At 47.0% G+C, this 14959-nt stretch overlaps 1 protein-coding gene across 2 annotated transcripts in view; it reads right to left on the bottom strand.

Moving 5' to 3' along the window:
* ACVR1B (activin A receptor type 1B) overlaps positions 1-14959 on the bottom strand; it is a 36222-nt gene that overhangs the window by 4716 nt on the left and 16547 nt on the right. For both annotated transcript variants that reach the window (XM_082741398.1, XM_082741399.1), the window contains 7 exons: positions 13180-13419; positions 12113-12361; positions 8725-8955; positions 6011-6178; positions 4625-4781; positions 3316-3440; positions 49-179 (listed from right to left, as the gene is read on the bottom strand). In XM_082741398.1, the coding sequence (XP_082597524.1) occupies positions 49-179; positions 3316-3440; positions 4625-4781; positions 6011-6178; positions 8725-8955; positions 12113-12361; positions 13180-13419 (1301 nt within the window). The remainder of the gene's footprint in view (positions 1-48; positions 180-3315; positions 3441-4624; positions 4782-6010; positions 6179-8724; positions 8956-12112; positions 12362-13179; positions 13420-14959) is intronic.

The following is a 14959-nucleotide window of genomic DNA, read 5'->3' as shown; positions in this document are numbered from 1 at the left end:
AAAAATCAGGCAGATGGAAAATCCACAGGAGGCAGGGAAGCTTCCTACCTCATAACTCTGCCACCAGTTGGGGATGTTGGGACGGAGCTTCTGGTCACATACGACCTTTCGCATTTCCTCAATGGAAGGGTCAGAGGGCACTAAGTCATAATACGGCAGCTGATATTCTTCATGGACTCCTGGGAGAAAAGAAAAATATCCACCTGAGTTATCAACAGAAGGAGGCCAGTACTCTAAAATCTACAACAACACTTACACTGTGATCTATAAATATCACTTCCCGCTAAGAGGAGCCAGGGCTCCCTGGAGAGGTGGGTGGGTTCCAGGAAGGGGATAAGAGATACACGAGATTAGCCAGGATTATCTTTTCCATACGAAAACTAGCGAACTATCAAAGACATGTCAAAAGTCATGTCAAAAGGCACAAACTTGGAAAGCTCCCCTGTGGCCAAAGATGAGAACATTTAAGCAAAAGTAGGACAAATTAATCACATCAATGGATTTTAATCCACCAGTTCACAATATTTAAAAAAAAAAAAAAAGGGGGACGGAGGTTATTCGGCTTAGGTCATGATCTCAGGGTCCTGGAATCGAGTCCCACATCGGGCTCTTTGTTCAGCAAGGAGCCTGCTTCCCTTCCTCTCTCTCTGCCTGCCTCTCTGCCTACTTGTGATCCCTGTCAAATAAATAAATAAAATCTTTAAAAAAAAAAAAAGAAGAAGAAGAAGAAATCCAGGGGTGCCTGGCTGGCTTAGTCAGGAGGGTATGCGACTCAAGAGTTATGAGTTTGAGCCTCATGTGTGGAGTAGAGTTTACTTAAGAAAAAATTATTGTTTAAGTTTTAAGAAATTAAATAAAAAATCTAGCTAATATTTCAGGATTGACAATATCAGAATATTGGCATTTTTCAACCTCTAATGAATGTGGATTTGGACAATGATCACTGATGGCTATTAACATCACAAAGAAGACAGAACCAGCATTATGTGCCTGGTAACAGAACAACTTTGGGGGAAAATACTGTGTGTGTGTGTAATTCTCATCATTAGATGTAACTATCACAGGAAATCCACAGGAATAGAGAACATGTGAAGGCCAGGAAAAGGTAACTGGCAAAATCTAGATAGGAAAACTACAAGGCAAATGACCTAGATTCTGCAATGGAATAAACTGCAAAGGAAAAAAAAGCAGAGGGGGGACCTGTACATTATAAGAGACTTAAGATGTGTGTCAGCCAACTGCAGCTGATGGACATTATTTGAACCCTAATTTGAACAAACTGTTTAAAAAATCTGGAGACGCCTGGGGAAATCTCAACCTGGACTGGTTAAATGATAATACTATTCACTTTTAAAGTATGATAACAGTGTCATGTTTTTAAGTTCTTATCTTTTAGAGCTACAAACTGAAATACTTTCCGTAATAAAAAGCTAATTTAAAAATTCCAAGGTAACTTTCCCTGCCTTTTTCCAGGAAAAATTCTACTGTTCTGAGCTAGTGGGGCAAATCTATAAACAGAGTCTGACTTGGTAATTATCTAAGGGGTAGCTGAGAAACTATACTCTGGCCTCTCAGTCTGCCAGTGTTTGAATCCTAGCTGATTAGTGTGACTTTGGACAAATTACCTAATTTTGCTGTGACTCATTCTCATCTGTAAAATTATGAAAATAATAGTACACAGCTCTTAGGTTCTGCAGGACAGATTCAGTGAGTTCATACACAGTGAGTAGTAAGTATCATTATTACTAGAATACTCAGCCCCAACTTCTGGGGAAAAAATTAACTTATTCACAGTTTAAGACCTGTGTGACCAGATTTTTCTTAAATCTGTCTTATCTGTATATAATGATCCATATTTCAGGGGTGCCTGGCTGGCTTAGTCAGTAGAGCACACGACTCTTTAAAAAATAATAGTAATAATTTTTTTTGTCAGAGAGAGTGAGCAAGCACAGGCAGGCGGAATGGCAGGCTGAGGCAGAAGGAGAAGCAGGCTCCCTACCGAGTAAGGACCCCGACGCGGGCCTCATCCCAGGACGCGGGCATGATGACCCAAGCCAAAAGCAGCCACTCAACCAACTAAGCCACCCAGGCGTCCCAAGCACAGGACTCTTAATGTCAGGATCATGAGTTCAAGCCCCATGTTGGGGGCTGGGGGGTATAATTTGCTTTAAAAATAAATTTTTAAATATGTTGTATGTGCAATTCCATGAATAATCCCTGGGTGCCTGCTCCATAATGTGAATCTTCCCAAACACATGAGAGATGGAAAAGGTGAGTAAAACAGAAGAGCATTCCACTGGAAGACTTAACAGTTCTTTTAAGTTCACTTAATTTTTATTTATTTCATTTCCATTGACCTGGAATCTTTTACATCAGAGACAAATGGCTGAAGGAAAGATTCTGGTGGTTCCTGAATTTGTTCACATGGCAGAAAAGTTAGAAGTCACTGTATAATACTGATGTACTAAGCTAATGATAAAAAATGTTTCCTGCTAGATCTGATACTACCTTTTACTGGATTCTGGTATGGGGGAGCAGTGCAAATGCCAAAGGTGTAAGCAACAATTACAGAATAAAAAACCTAACTCATTTTGAGAAAATCCTGTATGTTAATAAACTTTCTGTTCCAAATTCAGAAATTACCACCATTATCTGATCAGTACTATGTGAGAGCTGGTGTCAGAACATACTCCCTGCCTCTCATGGAAAGGGAGGCCCTGCATTAGTCCTGGGCTATTCCTGCCCGGGGCTTTCCCAAACTCTGAGGACAAGGACAATGTGTTTAAAAAAAAAAAAAAAAAAAAAAAAAAAACAAACAAAAAACCAAGCCAAATAAGCCTCCAGAATGGTTACCACAATGTAAAACACTATTCTACAGGGGCACCTGGATGGCATGGTCGGTTAAGCATTCATTCAACTCTTGATCTCGGTTTAGGTCATGATCTCGGGGTCCTGGGATGTTCCAGGCTGTGCGTGGAGCCTGTTTGAGAGTCTCTCTCTCTCCCTCTGCCAACCCCTGAACCATCAGCACACTCACACTCTCTCTCTCAAATAAATAAAAATAATTTAAAAAATAAATACAATTTGGTAAAAAGCACTATGCAACAGAGTCGACACACTTTTAGTACAATCACCTCAAGATTCCCTCATCTTTGATGAGGACCCGAGGTGTGATGGGCTCTGGCACTAGACACCCAATAGGTTGTAAAGAGAAAGGAGGCACAGAAACACCAGCTCCCTCAGGTGAGCTCCCTCAGCGGATCCAGCAAGCTGGACTGGGACGGGGGAGCAAGAGAAGGCAAAAAAGAAAGGTACCTCCAGAATTGCATCTCCGAGCAATCTCCCAATACACAAGCCCGAGGGCATAAATATCAGCACATTTGAAGGAGTCGAAGTGCTTCATGTTAATGGTTTCATCGAGCACTTCGGGGGCCATGTATCTGCAAGAGCAAAGGAAGCAAAATCACTCCAAGAAAACGATTTCTTCGTTTAAATCCAAGTAGTGATTCAGGGGCCCTCGGAATGTAGAAAGGCATCACCCCAAGAATGTTCCTTGGGGAGCAGGAAGTGATCAATTCTCTTTACTGCAAACTCCCATGTTTTGGATTCGAAACTTCAGCCAGAGCTGGGTGATACTAGGCCGCTCTTTTTGTACCTCTATTTTTTAACCATCGAGATGTAAGCATGTTTTGCATGTTCTGATTTCCTGACAGTAGTATTTGTTCTGTGGATCACAGGGTAGTAACAACCCATAATATCTGGTGGCTAGTGGGGTCTTGGACTTTATTAAATGTAGCCACAGTGATGGGTTGAGTTTAAATTTCACTCTGAACGTCTTTTGTTATCTTACCTAATTACAGATAAAAATGAAATTAATTCTAGGTGATTGCTAATTCTTCCTTGGTTAAATAGTACTACTCGAGCCAGTCCCCCTACCCCTTAGCATCCCCCCGACCTGAAGGCCAATGGGGGGGTCACCTCAAACCTCACACTTTGGGGCCTAGGTAGCTGCACTCATATAGGTGAAGAGGGAGGAAAGCAGCAGCACACCTGAGTGAAATTCACTGAAATCTGGCAAATAGATCTCCTCTTCTGTCCCATTACAAGACACTCCGTTTCTAAATCATGAAATCAATCTACAATCATAATTCCTTACTCCTTCCTTCACTTCTGTATAAAGCAGGAAGCAGACCCATAATCCTAAAGGTGCCCCCACTCTCCACCCTAAGTCACCTCTGCTCGGGGTGGGCAAACCTGCTCTGACCCCAGAGCAGACATACCCCTGCGTCAGCAAAGCACCCTTGGGACTACACATTCTTCCTCCCTGCCCCAGCCAAGTCTGTGGCCTGCCCCCTCTCAGATCTTTCTCCAGATTCTCTTGTTCTGCTGCCTCCCCTGCCCAACACCAAGAACAGCTATGTGTGTCTCGTTCTTTAGAGCCAGGCTCACGACATCCGCATCTGTTGGATGCAACCAGCACAGCTTTCCAGTGCACGGGGTGGGGCTTCGATTCAGCCACACCTCCATGTCTATGTCTCTTTCTCCTTTGCAGATAGGGAGATGGGCGCTCATGCGCGCCTCGGTACAAGGGCAGGGCAAAGTCAGAGGCCCAAGGCCTTCCTACCGTTTGGTCCCCACCCTCTGATTCGGGGCAATGTCGATGGTGTCCGTGACTGCATCGTGGCGGACAGCCAGGCCCAGGTCTGCGATGGCACACATGCCATTTTTCTTCACCAGGATGTTCTTTGATTTTAAGTCTCGGTGAGCAATTCCAGGCTTCCCTGGCAGAGAAAAGAAAATATGGATCTTTATATAGAGAGAGCATACATGTTAAAAGCCTAAGACTCCGCAGCCAGACTATATGGGTCCTACTTCTGGCTTTGCCTTCCACTAACCCCATAACCCTAAAAGGCGACTTAACCCATCTGTACCTCTGTCTTCTCATCCACAACATGAGGCTACCCCAATCCTTACTTGACAGCTATGTGAGGACGAAACACATCAATGTGGGTAAGTGAAGAGCTCAGAAGGACATGCACATTAGTGATTCTCATGTCTCCTCCATTCCTTTCCCTGAACTGATACACTCCAGGATAGAACTGCAAAGGAATTCCAAGAAGAACTGCTATATTTGCTAGACTCTCACTGTCAAAGAGGCGAAGAGAAGGCCTGCTACTGTCACACATGTTAATGGTTGGTTTCCAGTCAGGGCCAGCAAGAGCCATTGCCCTGGTCAACCAGAAATCAGGGAGCACACCCACAATGTGGATGAGAACCATGATCCCCCAGGGGCACCCGGGTGGTTCAGTGTGTTAAGCCTCTGCCTTTGGCTCAGGTCAAGATCTCAGGGTCCTGGGATCGAGCCCCAAATTGGGCTCTCTGCTCAACAGGGAGCCTGCTTCCCCCTCTCTCTCTGCTTGTCTCTCTGCCTACTTACGATCTCTCTCTCGGTGTCAAATAAATAAATCTTTAAAAGAAAAAAAAAAAAAGGAACCATGATACCCCAAAGAGCTGATGTCACAGTCAACCTACAAGGAAGCTTGAGGTCTGTTTCCTCCAGGAGAACCTTCCTAGATTAGAAAAAGCCCAGTGTCTGTAAGCCAACTGTCCCCAACAGCGAATGTGTGACGTGACTTTAGTGAACTGTGTTCCTCTGCCCTAGCTCCCTTTCTCCTCTGGGCTCCATTCTTTAACATGTGTGTGGAGCCTTCGGGGATGACAGAACACTAGCTCACCACTCAGCAATCATGCCAGGCCAGCCGTTGACAAACAATGGAAACTTTATGTTCCAGAGCCCTGAGAAAATTCTAAAGACAGAGGTGGAAAGACCCCACTGGAGACACCTCTTGTTCTCAAGGGAAACTCAAACCTCTCTCCCTTAGATTGGGCCACAGTTCTTGAGGCCCACCTCCAACCACCTCAGGAAAAAGGCGTTCTGGAAACTAAACCTGGATGGTACCGGCTTTCAAAGTCTACTCAACTTCCTGGCGCTCTGGCAGGGTCCACTCACCTTGGGTGCCCACAATCTCCATGTGCAGGTGTGCTAGCCCGCTAGCTGCAGACAAGGCCAGCTTAATCATCCCCTCAATGGTCACTGTGTATCGGTTAAGATAATCAAACAGGGAGCCATGCTCATGGTAGTCTGAGACGAGCCACAGCTGTGTCCAGGTGCCATTATCTGCAGAGAACCACAGAGGAGTTCTGGAAGAGGCACAACTACCAGCAAAACGGTTAAGGCAGGAAAGAAAGAATAGGTGAACAGCATGAACTCCCAACTAGACGCCTGATTTCATGGTGGCCTCCACACCTCCTGAGCCTCCCCCTCTGTACCCGTTTCATCTATACTTGCTCACCAGTGTGGGGGTCCAGGAAGGACAGAAGAATGATGTTCTTTCTTAGACAGGCTCCCTTATTTCTGGCAGGTGCTGTCAGAGTCTGAACACGACCTACTCATCTACTCATTAGACCGTGACTGGCTGCACCCGCTGTGGCCAATGAGGAAGGCTTTGCAGACCCTCCTCTGTGCTCCACGAGCCTGTGAGCATAGCCCAGCCCCCCAGCTGGCTCATCCGTAATGCTTCCTCTCATGCCACTGCTCCTTCCAGGCCATGAGCTCTTTCTCTCTGGGAGAAGAGCAAAGAGCTCCTTAGTGTGTTCTTATATTCCAGACCAAAAAAAAAAATGCTTTTCAGTGCATGAAGAGCACAATTCCAAGTATTGCAGAAAGGTCACCTTATCCCCAGAAGAGCAATGGAAGGTGGACAGCACGCGTTTTTCTACGGGGTAGGGGATGAGAGGCAGTGTGTAGTAGGAAGGAGGAAGGAGAAAAAGAAAAACCCAAAGCTGGTAATCTAATTAGGTTATGCTGCTGTCAATAGGAAGATTGGAAATTGGATTGAAATCTCCAAATTCCAGGCCGGTGCTAGTTCCAGGACACCATAATATATATATATATATATATATCATGCTAAAAAGGCAAAAACGAAGGAGTCCGATTTTTCTTCCTCCCTTGGCCCTAATGTGAGTTTTTACAGCCAGATCCCTATTCATACAGGCTGCCAGAATCAATACAGGGAGTGGCTATTGGAACAGCACCAATTCTGGCTTCTCTGATTACAAACAAGGAGCCCACCCAACAACCTGCTCTGGCACTCCAACCAGCCCTGAAGTTGGGAGGACCCTGGCAGTAAGTCAAAGTTAGAAGGGAAGACATCTTCTGAGCCTTTAACCTGTATATAAAATTGAAGTGCTCTCAAAAGATGTTGCTGTTAAAAAATAATAATAAAAAGCATAATTTACTCAGAGGGAGTAAACATGCTCTCTTCCCCTTCTTCCCCCATGTTTGAGTCCGAGCCTCTTCCACTTAGGGGCAGTTGGGGCCATATGACAATCCCCCCCACCCAAGCAATGCAAGGAATCGGCAGTCTGCTGTGGTCTTAGGAAAGAAGAATAAATAGTTAGCATCTTCTGCAGGCTTTGGAGACACTAACTTCTAGAAACTGCCATGTCATGGGAGCAGCCTGTGTCACAGCTGTCGGGGCGACTCTTCTCAAATGCACAAGCAAACACCTCCCGGTCTTTCCGACTTCAGGTGCGCTACCTGCCCACATGCCTCCCTCCCCCTCTCTCTGGAAGCTGCAAGGACAAGGCCCACGATTTGCTCCCTGTGACGATCAAAGCAGCTGGCAGAGGTCTTCCCCTACAGTGGTCAATGGCTGTTAGTGAATTAATGACTGAAATGCCAAGTACTCCCCACTATCTCAGAATAAACCGTAAGGCTCTCTAAGAGGCCCTTCACAGTCTGGTGGTGGCAGCCTCTCCACCCACATGACCTGCAGGGTCCCAGACACTCCTCACCTCTACATGTGTGTCTGCAGTGCCCTTCCCACTGATTCTTCTTCCTGACGGACTCCTGACACCCTGGTCTCAATCAAGCTCACGTGGGACCTCCCTGACCCCCATCTCACTCCCAATTTTTGCTCAATGGAAGAGCTTTAGACTGATTGGCTTTTGATTAATCGATTAGCTAATAGATTGCTATGAGAGTCTAGCTTCCTAGAATTCCTAGAATCAACTATTCGTTAACCTCTCGCTCTGCTGGTCAGTGAAGCCCTCAAAAACAAGGATATGCCTGGCCACACAACAGAGACTCCAAAATTAAATGAAAATGAGAAGGGAGAGGAAGGAGGAACCAAGGGACCCCAGGTTCAAGCCGACCAAAAGCGGAGCCTAAAGACCATGAGGAGGTGACACTCTGTGGGAAGCCAGGTCATCCCTGCTATGCTGCCCGCTCCACTACACATGTGGTCACTGCCAATTACATCACAGAACATGGACCACACACTTTTCTGGGCTCTCCTGCCCTGGCAGGGGGTGAGGTTGCAATTCTTCATTCTAGTGATTTTCAAGGTAAATTAACTGGAGCCCCTGCCGGGACTACATTAGGGGTGAGGGGAAGGAGTGTTAGGAATGTAGAGTAAGCAGGCAGGGGGAGGAGCTGATCTTGTTTATCTGCTTAATAGCTTTGCTTGCTGAAGAGCCTGGGTTTTGGTGTAAGCTTTTCATAGAAGAAAAGTTGGAAGGACTGTCAGCTTATTCGGATTCTCTTTCTATGGGAGTAACTCTGAAGGCGGTCCCATAGCTGTTCAACTTCCCCAGTGACCCCCACCCTCTGGGGCTACTGCTGGCTCTGGGATCCCCCCGTACCCAAACCCGGCTCATTACCTTTATTGTCAGCAGCAATAAATCCAAGGATGTTTTCGTGGCGCAGCATGACCGTTTGGTATATCTCTGCTTCCCGGAACCAAGACCGTTCTTCACGAGAAGAGAAAATCTTCACAGCCACATCACCACCCCTCCAGCGGCCACGCCACACTTCCCCAAACCGGCCCTTGCCAATAATCTCCTGCAAAACGATGGTTCGGGCCACTGTGCGCTGGACAAAAAGGGGCAACCCTGTGGACCAAAGAATGAAAGGCAGATATTGAAAATTCGCTGAACTTTGCAACTCCCACTCTCACTGCCACACTGGAAAGGCCATTACCACACAATGCCTCCAATCCACCCTCGTCCAATGACCAAGGACAGCTGTGGCTGCCCCTGCACCACCAGTCAGAGGGCTAAACCAGGCAGCAACTGGTAGTGAGTGGACACAGAAACAGAAACGCACGAGATTAGCTGCGCCTTATCTAAGCAAATTTTTTTTTCAGTTAGTATGGGAGACATATTTGCACACGTGTGACCAGATTTACCAACTCTGCAGCCGGCCTCTTGTGGGCCAGTCCACCCATATCTGCTTTATGCTAACTGAAGAGGAAAGAGGGCAGAGAAGAGGAAAGAGCGCTGGAGGACTGGAGGTGCCTCAGGCAGCTCCCCTCTACAGCCACTAGAGGGCGGTGCTGTGTGGCCCATGAAAGCCCAACTGGTCAGGCAGGCAAGGTTCCCACCTCTCTCCAAAGCTCTGCTCACAGGTCAAGCTCCAGATATGCAACAAGAGACAACCCACGCTTATCCTAAGAGTAACTTTACTGTCTTTCGCAGGGCTCATTTACTGCTTCATGTGCCCCCTTCAGTAGTCTCCCTATCTATTCAATCACAGTTACCCTTAGGACTGACTCGGAGCTCTCTCACATCCTCTCCTAGACCAAACATGTTATTAATCCCTAAGTCCTGTGGATGTGAATACCATTTACCGGAGGCTTACTGTGCACCAGGAACTATGATAAAGCTTTAGATAAATCATCTCATTTCCTCACAACCACCTATAAGGTAGATGGTGTTATTATCCCCATTTTACAGATGAGAAAACGAAGGCTCAAAAGGGAAAGTTAAGTAACTCATTTGAACGCATACAGGCAGCAAGTGGCAAAGAAGGGATTAAAGTTTAGAACTGCCTGCTCCCAAAGTTTATGGTTTTGTTTTTCTAAGATTTTATTTATTTGACACGGAGAGATCACAAGTAAGCAGAGAGGCAGGCAGAGGGAGAGGGGGAAGCAGGCTCCCTGCTAAGCAGAGAGCCCGATGCTAGACTTGATCCCAGGACCCTGAGATCATGACCTGAGCTGAAAGCAGAGGCTCAACCCACTGAGCTATCCAGGTGCCCCCTGAAGTTTATGCTTTTAACTACAACTCTGTAACCACCAACATGTCTCTCACATCAGACCCCTCCTCTCCATTCCCCTGAGCCCAGTTCTGGTCCTTCTTTAAAAGACTCCCCAACTGGTCTTTCCGCCTCCCCTGTCTTCCTCCTCCTGCCCTGCACACCCACACACAGCCTTGCTTCACCCTGCCCTCCCTAATGGGGGGGGCTGGTGAATGAGTAAATTCACCCTCCACACCACTGCCAGAATTCCTTCAACGGGAAAAAATGAATGTTTACTTTGCCACATGAAAACTTCCGGGAGATGCCTCTTGCCTTACAAGATAACAGCACCCAAGGTCCTGCCCACCCATGCTGTGCTGCCAGTCCCCACCCCCCAGTGTGGGCAGGGCATCCCTGTCTCTGTATTGTCCCCTGAACACATGGTGAGCTTCTATGCCCTTTTGTCCTTTAGCTCAAGGGTTTTTCCTTGGCCTGGAATGTTCCCTGTCCTCTTACCTCTCATAAAACATCCAACTCCGTCTTCAAGGCCCCTTTAAAGGCACCTCCCCCATGAGACCCTTTCCCAGCAATCCCCATCTCTTCTATCTGATCCTGGGTCAGCCCTTGTCATCTTTGTTTACCTTGTGTCACCCAGAGGGCCTTCAACACATACGTGCTGAAGGGAACTGAAAGCCACATGAACACTTATCACTTTAAAAACCACAGTATTAAAAGGCCAACACCTTCAAAGCTTTGCATATTTGGAATTAAGAAGGGACTTGAACAAGGAGAAATCGTTAATATTATCATTTTACTCCAGAGGACTAAGTGACGACAGTGGACCTTCGTTAGCTTTGGCTAGTTCTGATCTCCAAAAGAACTCAGAAAACCTGAGCTACCCTCCTGTGAAAGCAAATTAAGTCGCAGAGTCAGTCAGGCAGTTCTAACCACTGCCCTACCTCTTTCAGCAAAGAACAAGACATGTATTTTCTCTCTTCCTAAAAATATGCAGCTTTTAAATATATCCATCATTTTGGCACTCTCTACTGCAGAGCTTAATAAAGGCAAAACCACTGAAATTCAGGAGATGTCACAGCTCAAAGTATTCCTTGTGTTCAAGGAGGAATGTCTGGCCATGACTGATGGCATAATTTCCCTATGGAACAATAGTCTTTGTCACACGGCAAGGAAACATAGGTAAACACACACAAAATTCTCACAATATAATTCTGTATGTTTTAGCCAGAATGGCAATAGAGTCCTTTGCAGATGATTTTTTTTTTAACAAGGACAAAATACCACCATCACTAAAATGACTGTCTTCATAAAAAGACTCTTTGGTACTCCTTTCACATCTAATAGCTAGCTGAGCTATGCCCTGAGACCTGAGCAACCCCAGTCCCTTTATCCTGAGTTCCGGGCTCCCACCAAGGTCCAGGGTTAGGTTCAATTTCCTCATCTAAGAAAGACTTGGTTACCAACAGGCCGTGCAGGAAACAAATGGTACGGATCCCATGCTGTCAGCCCAGGCTGCCTTTACGTAACCCCCACCAAAAAACCCTTGGGCAACTGGTACAAGTCAATGATTCACCAAACCCCAGCTCTCAGCTTTACTCAGTGTCCTTAAACTCCCCTTGTGGTTGCTCAGAGATCAATGATTAGCTATCACCACCTCACAGAAACTCGGCACACTCCTGTTTCTCCAAAGGGGCCCTTCCATTGAGCACTCCACTGCTCAGCTGGAACCAGGTGAATTTTAATAGATGCACAGTTATAAGACTTGAAGAGAGGCAGGGTTTCTGGAATGGAGAGTTTTGCAGTTGACCTTTGGAATCCCAGGGAATGAAAGCTTTTCTGTGGGCCCATTATCTTATTATATATCAGACTCCAAAAGAAGAGGAATTAGGAAGCCAAATGCTTTCATGCTGGCAGAGACAAGCACAGGGCCCAGCCTTCTTCATAAACGGTCTATCCTGCTGGGAACCAGTGACGAAGACCAACCACAGACATAATCACTGAAGGACTTGGTACCTGAGCCAGACCCTGATGTGGAGAGATCGTAGACAAGATCCTGGAGCGTCTTGTCTTTGGAGAGACACATCTCGCATGAGGGATCTTCCATGTCCAGTCTCTGGCGGTTGTGATAGACACGCTGATGATAGTTAATGACAAGGAAAACAATGATGATGATGAGAAACAGGAGGAACACTGGGCCAGCAATAATGCCCACCAGCTCCACAGGGCCCCACATGGAAGGGTGCTCAGACTCCTTGAGGTGACCTGGGTCAAGTAAGAGAGGAGAGGGAAAGAACACAGTAAAAAAAGGGGAAAGCTCTGGCCTTATCTGTCCCCAACACCTCCCTCCATGTGAAAAATGCCCTTTCCCTCTGCCTGTGTTCAAGGTGCCCTTGACCTCCCTGGTCTTACCCGGCTGTCTGTCTGCCCGGTGCTCTCAGATGCAATCCTCTCGAATGGAGGAGCCCTTTCCAACAATCCGACTCACAATCCACTCTCTCATCCGCAGCATTTCATGGGACTATCCTGCCTCAGTGCCCCAGACAGAGGCCAGCTTCTGCTCTTCCACTCGTAACAGCTGCTTTAAGCCCTGCAGCTTTAAGTCCCTCCTCTTCTGCTCTCCCAGTAATGCCTTCTATACGGTACACTTGCAAAGGAGTGCCAGCTAATAACACTCCTCAGCCGTGACTGCTGTCCTTCTTTTCCAGCTCCGGTCTCTCTTTCCATCTTGCCATCACTCTCGGCCCGCAGCCGCCTTCACAGAGCTCAGGGGTTGTCTCCATACCTTCCCGTGGGAATCCCTGCCTGGCTCTCCCATTCCTCACCAGCTGCCCACAGCTGCTCAGCCAGCAGCCAAAACGCGGCTTTCCCCTTTGGGACTACGCTGACCATCTGCCTACCCCCAACCTCTTGTCCACAGACCTGACTGGGGAGGAATCCCACCCCCTTGTCACCCTGGAGAACATCTAAAAGGTACCTTCACCTATGGCCAAACAAAGGGATTGGGAAAGAGCAAAGGATGAGATGATGGGGGTGCCCTGCCTCCAGGATGAGCCAATAGTCCAACAAGGTTGTCCACTCACCACTGGGCACCCGCAGGTCAATCTTGTTGCAGAAGTCAGTATAGCAGCAGTGGGTGTTGCGGAGGTCCTCAGAGCTCAGGCAGTAGAAGGGCTTCCCGGCAGGGACCAGCTCCACTTTGGGGATGCAGGTACGCACGTGGTGCTCCATGCCATCCAGGTTGAAAATGGAAACCATGCAGGCCCCATCTGTCTCACACGTGTAGTTGGCCTGGAGGCAGCTGGTACATGCACACTGCAGAGCTGCAGGATTGGGGAGTACGCTGACATTAATGGGGAGATCTCCTCCTAGGTCCTTTTCCAGACTTAGCATATAACCCTTTAGCACACCTGATGTTCCCAAATAAGGAGCTTTTATACAGACAGGGCACGAAAGATGACACCATCAATGGGAGCAACAACTTTTCACCTGCTTATTCAGCTCAGAAACCCAGCTTCCAAGCTCCACCATTTTCTTCTAAGTGCCCTATCTAATGCCCATGAGAAACAGAGAAACCACCTCTTGAACTCTGTCTTAGACTCATTATACATTATTCTGTAGCTGGGAATGAAGTTTTCCTTTAAACATAGATCCCTGAGGAGAGAGGAAGGCACCTACCCCTTGGAGAAGACGACACCACCTCCTACCCCAACCCTACATCCTCCATCCAAAGCCACACAGGCTCCCTCACTTGATGGTGGCTCATCATTCCATCCCCTTTCTCCGGCACCAGGCAGGCCTACAGTTTTCTGAATGCAGCATGCTCTCACACATTCTTTTGCTGCAGTGCTTTTTTTCCTGGCTACTTCTCACAAATCCTTTAAGATTCAGCCTGACCATCACTTCTCGTGAAAAGCTTCCCACCCACTAGTCCAATATCCTCCTTCTCCCTTTGGTCCATGGCAGGTGCACCTCTCACAAGGGGTGAAAAGAATAACCTCCAACGAGGATAATATTTTTTTTTAAGTTTTTTTTTTTTTTAAAGATTTTATTTATTTATTTGTCAGAGAGAGAGCGCGAGCGAAAGCGAGCACAGGCAGACAGAGTGGAAGGCAGAGTCAGAGGGAGAAGCAGGCTCCCTGCGGAGCAAGGAGCCCGATGTGGGACTTGATCCCAGGACGCTGGGATTATGACCTGAGACGAAGGCAGCTGCTTAACCAACTGAGCCACCCAGGCGTCCCCAACGAGGATAATATTAATGCTTACCTCAAAGAGTTACTGGGAGGATCAAACGAGCTGATGCATAAAAAGTGTTCAAAATTAAACCTACTCTGGAAGGTCCCTGGATATCACTTGAAAATCTTATATATGTATGTAAAATATATGAATATATGTAAATATATTTTACACACACACACGCACACACACACGTGTGCCCCCCAAATAGGCAGTGTGTACAATCATGTCTGGGACTAATGAGTTCTGCTGGGTATGTTTTATACATAAGTGTGCACTATTGACAGGAAATTACTGTAAATGAATTTGGCGCCTCTGAAAGCCAGTTCAGCAGCCCTGGAATCTGAAATCCTTTATTTATCCATCTAACAAGAATAGCACAGACAGCAGCAGTTGGTTCTCCCCAACACTGTCTCCCATGAGCCTAACCCAGCCCTGACCTCTCGGAACAGGCAGGAGCGCGGCTGGGACACTTAGGCTGGGACTCGGTGCTGAATGAAGCATTCGCCCATTGGGAAATGGAGGGGGCAGCCCACCCAAGTCCCACACTGGACACTCATTGACTACTATCTGGATACCGAGTGGGAATATATTCAAACCAAGCCCCCTAGAGAAGAGACGTTTATG

Source organism: Mustela nivalis (assembly GCF_964662115.1).
Source record: "Mustela nivalis genome assembly, chromosome: 7".
In the NCBI taxonomy this organism is placed as follows: Eukaryota; Metazoa; Chordata; class Mammalia; order Carnivora; family Mustelidae; genus Mustela; species Mustela nivalis.
Note: the sequence above shows the minus strand (reverse complement) of the source record. Positions and strands in the feature narration are given on the sequence as shown.